At 44.3% G+C, this 11,267-nt stretch overlaps 1 protein-coding gene across 1 annotated transcript; it reads left to right on the top strand.

Annotated features, from left to right (window-relative positions):
* The first annotated feature begins 549 nt into the window (after positions 1-549).
* On the top strand, positions 550-11,171 carry Duox (dual oxidase). The gene is made up of 20 exons (XM_070658613.1): positions 550-1,902; positions 2,166-2,249; positions 2,809-2,970; positions 3,607-3,794; positions 4,126-4,330; positions 4,777-4,943; positions 5,191-5,427; positions 5,622-6,067; positions 6,246-6,447; positions 6,659-6,985; positions 7,261-7,485; positions 7,727-7,945; positions 8,021-8,224; positions 8,317-8,629; positions 8,762-9,136; positions 9,200-9,417; positions 9,691-10,149; positions 10,308-10,463; positions 10,561-10,689; positions 10,877-11,171. The coding sequence occupies exons 1-20, from the start codon at positions 1,815-1,817 to the stop codon at positions 11,003-11,005; spliced, it is 4,533 nt and encodes a 1,510-aa protein (XP_070514714.1). The 5' UTR covers positions 550-1,814; the 3' UTR covers positions 11,006-11,171.
* Positions 11,172-11,267: the final 96 nt, after the last annotated feature.

Below are 11,267 nucleotides of genomic sequence, written 5' to 3' on the forward strand. Positions count from 1 at the left end.
ACAATCAAGCCGCGTATCAAATTACATATCCGCGAGAAACTGGGATGCGAAACGCGGACACCCGCGCGGTTTCGAAATGAGAGCGCTTAACCCGTAGCTATTAATTACGATTAAGACACGTAACAGTGATTATACTAAACGATCACATTGTTCGGGACAATCACCGTTACGTATTTTATATAACGCAGGCCGATCCGAGCGGCCTTAAGAACGCGTCGAGAGCCCTCGTTCAAGTTTCCTTCGGACTTTTACTTGGACGTAGCGTTTATTTGATTATCAAACGTGGTCCCCGGCGTATCAACATTAATATAATTAAAGCCGAGTCACTTGTAAGTCAGCTCCGCACACACGTCATGGTATTATCTCGCTCTTTCCACTTCGCCTCGCCGGCGCGCGTCGGTGACACGGATTTTCTTCTCATTTTCACTTTGAAAGAGCGACTGCCGGAGGGAAGGGAAGAGGGAGGAGGTGGTGGGGACAAAAAGTCACCGGGGAATGCCGCGGAGTCGATTATGCGAATGTGGCCTCCGTGTCATCTCTAACGTGTGCATCGGCGCTGTCCAACGATCGACCTTGAAACGGCTGGCCGGGGAGAGACTCGAGAGAGGTTTCGCCTTGGGTAATCGGTGCCGCGGACTCGAAAACTAGGCCTGCGCCCGCGGTGACGTCGCCGCATCGCTCCTTGATGACTTTTCAACCGGCCGTGGGACCGCCGGAGTACCCGCGGCCTCTTGATTGCCGTTCCCGCGAGCGTTGCTCAAAATAGTATGCTACCAAAGACGGCGAGAATCCGTCACGCCTCGATTAGCTCCGACAGTTTAGCGGGCATTAAATATCTCGCGGTGAGATTTTTAAATAAAATCAGCGACCCTGACCGGAGGGGGAGGACTGATTCTAAAGAAAGGCAGAAGTGGCCAGAAACAAATTTCGTTAACAGTTAGGTTCTCTTTATGTTACAAAAAATATCTCCGATACTTGCTTCCCGGCTTCGATAGATCGAGGTGAATTTAATTAAATTACGCAATTCTCGAATTGACCGACAATTACGTCGACGAGCTGAAGACGCGAGTACCAGCCGCGCTGACGATCCTCTAAAAGCGCCGTACGAAAAACAGTTGAAGAACACTGGAGAGGCCGACGACGTCGTCGGGCCCGCGAAGAAGGCGGCGGCAAGAGGGGAACCGAGCACGGAGGAGGACGAGGTGGAGGAGAAGGAGACGCACGTTCGCGGTAACGAAACAAATAGGCCGGCGACTTTCACCGCGCGACCAAGAGCGGCTGTGTGGTGGCGGAGGCGCAGACTGGCGAACAGTCCGCCAGACCCAGCCGTTTCTCGAAGGCCTGCGCAAGCTGTTGCTCTTCTCCGCGAGCGACGGCAGACGAGAGATCAGTGGACGGGTGAATCTCCGGAACCCAAGCACGTGGTTGATCTGTAACGCGAGTGCGCGAGTGCTTCTCTTTCGCGGCTTCCGTTTCGCCGTGCGCGCACGTCGGCATCCGCGGGGCCAGCCGAAAAATCGACGGCCTCGCTGAACCCGCCCGCCTCTCCTTCTCTCAGCGTGCGATCGCCAGATGATAGCTCGCGATCCGCCGGTCCGCGTTGGTGAATTCGAAAATTCGTATGTGCTGCGCGACCGACACGTTCCCGTACCGCTCGACTGATAGACGCCATGCGCTCCCGAGGGCGTCGCTGATAAGGAAGAAAGGAGACCGCGCGACTCTACGTGGACCCGCGAAGGGCGCGAGGAAGAAAACGCTCGCTTGGTACCAGAGAAATGCACGGTCGTGGACCAGGAGAGAGCGAGTGACACACAATGATACGACGACGACCGCCGGCCCGCAGCATCGCGCCGCTTTGCGCGATCGCTTGGGCGTTCTGGATCGCGTTACCCGCTCAAACCGGTAAGTATGATAGCGGTTTGATATACCTTGCAATCGCAAGTAGCCGTATTTTTTTTTTTTTTTCGTAAAGAGACTTAATTTGGGAGTACACTTAATTTTTCTGCTCCAATAACGTTATATAAAATATGATTTTTTAAACATTTAGACTAGGAGATCGAAATCCGTAGTTTTAAATCGAAAATAGAACTAAAAAAAAAATTATAATTAAGACAGTGGAGAAATTAAGGCTACGAATTTAATTATTTAATATGAACCTGTTCTAGACGCGGGTTCTAGCTACGCGGACAACAAACAAAGATACGATGGATTTTATAATAATTTAATTCATCCGGATTGGGGTGCAATCGGCAAGTACTTAAATCTTGTATTGAAAATCAAGTACCTTTGCTGCTTCATTATTACGCACATCACAGAACTGTCGTTTTATATAATCCCGTTTTATCAAAAAAACAATTATCCCTTTACTCAGAGAATTTACTGAAAAATAAATAGTGCAGTTTAACAATTTATAAAAATTTTACCTAATTTTTTACTAATAAAATAATAAAATAAGAAAAAAAAATTAATCTTACATTATCAAAGACATCTCTTCAATAAGTCCCAATGGAATTATGTATAATTATACAATAATTACGAATTACGCTTGATACAAAGTTGACAAAATACGAAGATTAATTATACGTTTCTGTAATTAAACCTCTCGTCAATTTTATACTAAAGATGAAGATTCGAATGGAACGTTAAAGCCAATTAATCACGACGTGATGTAAAGAAAGAATGAGAAAAAAAGTCACTTCTTAATAGTTGATGAGACAGGAAAGTGACGATGCTGTGATTATGTATGAAGCGGCGGAGGTGATTTTCCATGGAAAGTTATCCTAATACAAGTCACACGTATCTCCATAGATAGTAGGCTAATCCGAAAGGTGCCAGCGGCATATTCCGACGGTGTATACACGATGGCTGGTCAGGACAGGCCATCCCCTCGGAAGCTTAGCGACTTGTTCATGCAAGGCGACGACGGTCTACCGTCAGTAAAAAATCGCACTGCATTGTTTGCTTTTTTCGGTGAGCATAATTACGAATAACAATAATAACGATAACGTACAAAGAAAGTTAACTGACACCTTACGCAACATCAAATTTTTCCAACCGCACAGAATATTAAATTTATTTTAAATAAAACATTTTTAATAACGTCTTAATAAAAATTAAGGAACAATTACGAACGATTAAAAAAGAAATAATTATTTTTTTTAACTTTAGTTAAGCTTAAAATGTACGCGAGGCGTTCCGCCAAAGTGAGTCACCACCAAATAACGTTTAAATAATTTTTTTACTTTGGTCGTTTAACGAAATTTGCTTAATAAAAAAAAAAGAATAAAAAGAACTTTAAAAAAAAAAAGAAAAAAAATTACAGTAATGACAAATTGATTCTACAAAGATTAATATTAATCCACCAACGATCGTTTCGTCATCGTACGCTTTTATCTTCAGCGCGTGTGTGTTAACGTAACTTGTTCCCGTGCATGATCTCCCATCGCTGTGGGCATTATATACCTCGTAGCTTCTCGACGGAATAAACGCGATTATATTACATAAAACGGTCCAGATCGGATGAGCTCGACAAAGCGAGAACTCATTATTCGCCCGCCGGAAACTGGTGCGACTCCGCGATATCCTCGATACGGTGAATCGTTTCAGGACAGCTGGTCACGTCGGAGATAATCATGGCCAGCGAAAGTGGCTGCCCCATTGAATTTCATCGGATCGACGTGGACAAGTGCGATCCGGTTTTTGACAAGGAGTGCCAAGGTAACAAGTACATTCCGTTTCTGCGAGCGGATTACGATCGGCGGACCGGGCGCAGCCCCAACAGCCCACGTGAGCAGGTAATTCTCCTCGAGCACCAGCCTCGTCGATCAGCGCGAGCTTTACTTCCGGGAGCGGCGAATACTTTCGAGTTAATCTTACTTTCGCCAGCCGTGATAACGGTGCCAAACGGTCTGATCCCTATCTAAATTACGATCACGTTTGAATGATTTATCAGACGTCTAACATCGAGTCCTGTTACGGAACCGGGGTATCGTTTGTATGCTTGTGTTCCGCTTGTTCTTTTTTTTTTCCTAAATTTTTTCTCTCGCTGATTGGAAACGGTTAAATCCCCGCCGATCTCTGAGACAGTGATCCGTGAGAAGTAGCTCTTAATACGTGAGATTGCAGATAAATAAAGTCACGAGCTGGATCGACGGCAGCTTCGTCTACTCGAGCAGCGAGGCGTGGGCTAATACAATGCGCGCCTTCAAGAACGGCAGCCTCCTCATGGAGCAAACGAGACAGTTTCCAGTAAGGAACACCATGCGCGCACCCCTTTTTAATCACGCGGTGCCGCACGTGATGCGAATGCTCAGCCCGGAACGTTTATATCGTAAGCAGGAATTAAACACGCACAAAAAATAACGTAGACTTAAAAAAAAAAAAAAATTAATTAATTAATTAATAAAGGCACAAAGACGCGAATCCGTTGCAATCCAATGTATGTACGTACGCATATAAATTTCGTCGGACGTTCGCTCGATTATTAAAACAATACCTTTCCTCGCCGCGTCCCGGCGCATTCACTTTAGTAGTCGTTTGACGCTTACACAATTCAGGTCTTCTCGCTAATTAAGTATTATGTTGTTACCCGCGATCGTTATCGAGCACCGTTGCGTCTTTTTTTTTTTTCCTTTTTTATTTCCATTATTACTCGTAATTTTTGCATTAACCGCACGCGCTCGTGCCTATTCTGTTACGTCTCGCGACTTAACTTTCCCCGCGATCAATTTTCTGAACTCTTGCGAAAGTGGCCTAACAATTAATTATATTGCGCAGTCCTCGGCGATCCGAGAACGAATCAGCACCCACCGCTGCTGGCCCTGGGAATCTTGTTCTATCGGTATCACAATGTCATTGCGGCCCGTGTACTGAGGGAACATCCGGGCATGTCTGACGAGCAGATTTTCCAGAAAGCGCGCCAGGTGGTCGTCGGCACGATTCAGGTGGATAACAGTCCCGTTCTTTAAGTCTCTCGATTTATAAGCGTATCAGTAAAAATATAAAAGAATACAATTCGACGAAAAGTAAAAGTGTTATATATAATTTTACATAATTAACGAGCTTTCGAAAAAGTTTCCGTTTTAAATGGAATTGTTTTGAATTATAATTGAATTAACATAAGTCGCTTGCGAAATATCGCTTCCCGGCGTGCGAGGCCTTTCCTATGTTCTCTCTTTTTTTCCATCGCAGAATATAATCCTTTACGAGTACCTTCCGGCATTGCTAAACGAGGATCTACCACCGTACACCGGCTATAAACCAGATCTGCATCCGGGTATTAGTCATATCTTTCAAAGCGCTGCTTTTCGTTTCGGTCACACTCTTATACCGCCGGGGATATATCGCCGGAACGAAAACTGCGAATACAGAAGGACCAACACGGGCCAGCCGGCTATGAGACTCTGCTCCACGTGGTGGGACTCGAACGTAAGTGATTTCCTTCCTAAAAGCGAGTCTTAAAGTACGAAATATAAATTAAATGACTTTTCGAGAAAATTTAATTCGTTGAAAATTTATATTTATTAAAGTGCAGCTAAGAACTTTTTAATATTCCGCGCAGCGTAATAATAAAAATTGAATTTTCGGAGGACGATCGAAATAAGCGTAGATCCTGGTTGCAGGAGGTTTTAGCTAACAGCACGATTGAGGAATTAATTATGGGGATGGCGTCGCAATTGGCGGAGAAAGAGGACAATCTCCTCGGCACTGACATCCGAAACAATTTGTTCGGTCCCATGGAATTTTCCCGCCGTGACCTCGGCGCCCTGAACATTATGCGAGGCCGCGACAACGGTCTCCCGGATTATAACACGGCCAGAGTGCGATTCAAACTCGCGAAACGGAACACCTGGAACGAGATCAACCCGGAGCTGTTCAATAAAAACCCGTCGCTGCTGCGTACTCTGATTGAAATTTACTCAAACAATCTCAACAACGTCGACGTTTACGTCGGCGGGATGCTGGAGTCTAAGGGAGGCCCCGGCGAGCTCTTTACCGCGGTCATAAAGGAACAGTTTCTTCGTCTGCGGGACTCCGACAGATTTTGGTTTGAGAACGAGGAGAACGGGTGAGTGAATTCACGCAGTAACTATTTAATTACGATTAATAATTACGTCGACACTATATATATATATATATATATATATTTTTTTTTTTTTTTAAGTTAACTGTATAGAAATACGACTGATCGACAATCGTAAAAAGTCTTCTAAAAAGAAAAACGTGTTAATTTTATTTGGCTTCAGTATTTTCACAAGAAGCGAGATAGAGGAAATCCGCCGCATTACTCTTTGGGACGTGATCACGAACGCGACCGGTATATCTTTCGACGCGATTCAGAGACGCGTGTTCGTTTGGCAGGACGGTGATCCGTGTCCACAGCCTTTCCAATTGAATTCGACGATGCTGGAACCTTGCGTTCCCCTACAGCGATATGATTACTTTGAGGTAATCAACTTTAAAAAACTTAAAGACTAAACATATCTTTCGGCTGTTGTCTCGCGAATATTTTTTTCTATTTTTTTAAATAATTAAATTAGAATAATCTTGTTTTGCTTCCTTTTTTATTTTAATTAATTGTAAGATGGCAAGTTTAAGAGTCGCGTGCTGGTTTTATGTCCCATTTTTTTTCCGTCAAACTGATAAAAATCGTACGCAGGGCAGCGAATTCGTTTACATCTACGCGTGCGTGTTCCTCGGATTCGTCCCGATTCTATGCGCGGGTGCTGGATACGGACTGGTGAAGCTGCAGAACAGACGTCGCCGGAGATTGAAAATACTTCAAGAGGCGATCCAGAAGCGAAGCGACGGACGAATATGCGTCGATAAGATGATCGTGCGCGAATGGCTGCACGCGAACCATCGTCGTCTCGTAAAGGTGAAATTCGGACCGGAAGCGGCATTGCACATCGTCGATCGGAAGGGAGAGAAACTGCGCACGTTTGACTTTAGCGGCGTTAACACCATAACTATGGAGGAGTCGCAGGTATTTTCTTGCTATCGTAAAAATAAATAATATCTTTTTTTAATGGCGCGTTAAAAAAAAGAAAAAGAATTAAAAATAATTTAACGCTAATTGGGTCAAGTCTCACGGAATATCTGAATATCACCGAAATGATCTAGCGATTTCAATCCTTAACTGAATTAATTAATTAACTTGTGCTTTATGGAACGCGCCGTAAATTACTCGCTTCATTACGCAAGGACTTATTCTTTAACGTCACATTATACACACTCGATAATTATTAATCACGATTGCAGGAGAGCGAAACCGGACACCGTAAGGCCCTAGTGCTATTACGTATACCCCGGGATTACGACCTTGTCCTTGAACTCGATTCCTTGGCATCCCGTAGAAAGTTTATTGCGAAATTGGAATCGTTTTTGGCGTCGCAAAAAAAGCACTTTATACTCACGCCGATCGCGCGGGACGTTATGCTGGCGAAGGCGGAAACCAAGGAGCGTCGGCAAAAGAAGCTCGAACAGGTTCGTCCTTCTCCTTCGTATTTATGAATGCGACTTCGCTGAGCAATAAAAAGTGTATTAACACATTAAGAAGGAATAACGGCAATTTCTTAATTAATGAAAAAAAAAAAAAAGAAAAAAAATGAACAAGGCGAAACGCAAACATATTATCGCGCGTGCCTGTGAGAACGTATCATTCTCATGAAATTTTTTTATCTTCTTGAATTAAAGATATGGAAAATTTACGGGGTCGCGCTATCAGTTTTTCAGAGAAGCGTACGCGTTGACGTTCGGATTGCGGCCTGGCGAACGAAGGCGGCGATCCGAGGACAGCGATACTGGAGAGGTTGTCACGGTGATGCGGACGTCGCTTTCGAAGAGCGAGTTCGCGAGCGCCCTTGGCATGAAGTCCGACGCCGTCTTCGTGAAGAAGATGTTCAACATCGTCGACAAGGACGGCGACGGCCGGATCTCTTTCCAGGTGCGACCGTCTTTCTCTTCAAACGAGCTGCCACCCTTGCCGTTTCGTTCTCACGCTACGTTTGTCGAATTTTAGGAGTTCTTGGACACGGTGCTGCTGTTCTCACGCGGCAAGACCGAAGATAAGCTGCGGATCATCTTCGACATGTGCGACAAAGACAGCAACGGCGTGATCGATAAGGAGGAGCTCTCGGAGATGCTGAGATCACTCGTGGAAATAGCTCGCACAACGAGCCTCTCGGATGATCACGTCACGGAGCTGATCGATGGCATGTTTCAGGTGGATTTTTATTAATTATTTTGTCATTTTCAATGATCCTCCTCGAGATATATGTATATTTCTTTTTTACTTGGACGATAATGTTCCCTTAGGATGCTGGACTCGAAAGGAAGGACTATCTCACGTACAACGACTTTAAATTAATGATGAAAGAGTACAAGGGCGACTTCGTCGCGATCGGCTTGGATTGCAAAGGCGCCAAGCAGAATTTCCTCGACACGTCGACGAATGTTGCCCGCATGACCAGCTTTCACATTGACCAGCTGCCGCCGGAGGATGCGAAGAGCTGGTCGCGTAAACAGTGGGACGCCATATCGACTTTTCTTGAAGAGAATAGACAGAACATATTTTATCTCTTTCTTTTCTACGTGATCACCATAGCGCTTTTCGTCGAGCGCTTTATTCGTGAGTATTAAATTATATTTTAAATCGTTTTTTTTTTTAAACATCTTTAAATCGTCAAATATTTAAGTTCTCAATGCATTTATTTGCCAAAGTCAAACTATCCTTTTTTTTCTGTTTTTTTTTTTTTCGCAGATTACTCTTTCATGGCGGAACATACAGATCTCAGGCACATAATGGGCGTGGGAATTGCCATCACCCGTGGCTCAGCAGCCGCACTCTCCTTTTGCTACAGTCTTCTGCTGCTGACGATGTCCAGGAACTTGTTGACGAAGCTGAAGGAGTTCTCGATCCAGCAGTACATCCCGCTGGACTCGCACATACAGTTCCACAAAATCGCGGCCTGCACGGCGCTTTTCTTTTCCGTGCTGCACACGGTGGGCCACATAGTCAACTTCTATCACGTCTCCACGCAGCCGATAGCGCATCTTCGCTGCCTCACCAGTGAAATCAGCTTCCCAAGCGACGCGCGGCCTACAATCTCCTTCTGGCTGTTTAGAACAGTAACCGGTAGGTCGCGGGGACTCTTGGCACTTCGTTCGGTGAACGTTAACGATTTTTTTTATCTCGCAGGCTTGACTGGGATTCTCCTCTTCGTCGTCATGACGATTATTTTCGTCTTCGCGCACCCAACGATACGGCAGAAGGCTTACAAGTTCTTTTGGTCCACGCACAGTCTGTACGTTGTTCTCTATGCCCTCTGCCTGATTCACGGCTTGGCTCGATTGACGGGCGCCCCACGATTTTGGATATTCTTCATCGGCCCGGCAGTAATCTATGCTCTTGACAAAGTAATTTTCCTCTTGCATTTTTCTTTGAAAATAGAACGAGGACGAAGAAGAAAAAAAAAAAAAAAAAAACTATTTATTTTACATTGATAGCATATGCATGCATCATATTTGAAAATATAATTGTAGATCTATTAATTATGCACTGGTTGCGTATGACGAAACAAGACTTATATGTTACGCGCTGTTTTATTCTTATTTAATGCAAATCGCGTCCTAGTTAAAAAGACGCGTAATAATAATAATTAATCTAAAGTAACTCCGCACTGGTTTTAGGTCGTAAGCCTGCGGACTAAATACATGGCTTTGGATATTATCGAGACAGAACTGCTGCCTTCCGACGTGATAAAAATCAGATTCTACCGGCCGCCGAACTTGAAGTATCTGTCGGGCCAGTGGGTGCGTCTCGCCTGCACCGCTTTCAGGTCCAACGAGTTCCACTCGTTCACACTGACCTCGGCACCCCACGAGAACTTCTTGTCGTGCCACATAAAAGCTCAGGGACCATGGACTTGGAAGTTGCGCAACTACTTCGATCCCTGCAACTATAATCCGGAGGACCATCCGAAGATTCGCATAGAGGGACCGTTCGGCGGTGGAAATCAAGATTGGTACAAGTTCGAGGTCGCGGTGATGGTCGGGGGTGGCATCGGGGTGACTCCTTATGCTTCGATGCTCAACGACCTCGTGTTCGGAACGTCCACCAACAGATATTCGGGCGTTGCGTGCAAGAAGGCGAGTGCTGGAAAATTTACCTCATTTTCTTCTTCTTTTTTTTAATTATATTTTTCTATTTATTCAACTCATCGCGTTTAATTTTAATAGCTTATTTGGAACGAGATAACTCGTCTTTTTGTCCGATAGTGTCACATCGATTTCTTTTTACCCCGCAGGTTTATTTTTTATGGATCTGCCCGTCGCACAAGCACTTTGAGTGGTTCATCGACGTTCTCAGAGACGTTGAAAGGAAAGACGTCACGGATGTCCTCGAAATCCACATATTTATCACGCAGTTTTTTCACAAATTCGATTTGCGAACTACTATGCTGGTAAGCGAATTTATTCTGAGGTTCTTGTCCGAGTTTAATAAAAAAAAAAGAAAAAAAGCCACGTAAATATTAATAATATTCTCTTTTACATATGTAGTACATATGTGAGAACCACTTTCAGAGGCTATCGAAGAAGAGTATATTTACCGGACTGAAAGCCATCAATCATTTCGGCCGACCAGACATGACGTCATTTCTGAAATTTGTTCAGAAGAAACACAGCTATGTGCGTATATTATATTAATTTATAACAAATCGACTCCTTTTTGCCTGCTTCAAAAGCACGAAAGAGCTCTCGAAGCAAATCTGATAGCTCGAAACATCCTCCGCGCTTTTGCTTTTTCTAACATGTTTGATATTATTCACGAAAGTACAACTTTTCGCGCGCTGAGTGAGATGTTATTCATCAACAGGTTAGCAAAATAGGAGTGTTCAGCTGTGGACCACGTCCTCTAACGAAGAGCGTCATGTCGGCCTGCGACGAGGTCAACAAAACGCGGCGGCTGCCGTACTTCATTCATCACTTCGAGAACTTCGGCTAGTCGAATGAACTGATTTTCCGTTCGTACGAGATAACGAAATTAATTGTCAAGCGGCACTTGACAGTCTCCCGTCGTGAATCTCGACGATTAGTAGAGTGTACATATTTAAACGCGAAAACGCGAATTTTTTTAAATTATTTATTATCTGTCACGAGTACTTATTACATTTATTTATGACTGTACAAAAGAAAAAGTCTTCTCCTTCCTCATCTTCCCGAATTTAATACGCAGAAAAAAAATTTGGCCGCTTTATTATGATTTA

This window comes from Cardiocondyla obscurior, linkage group LG06 (genome assembly GCF_019399895.1).
Source record: "Cardiocondyla obscurior isolate alpha-2009 linkage group LG06, Cobs3.1, whole genome shotgun sequence".
NCBI classification, from domain to species: Eukaryota; Metazoa; Arthropoda; class Insecta; order Hymenoptera; family Formicidae; genus Cardiocondyla; species Cardiocondyla obscurior.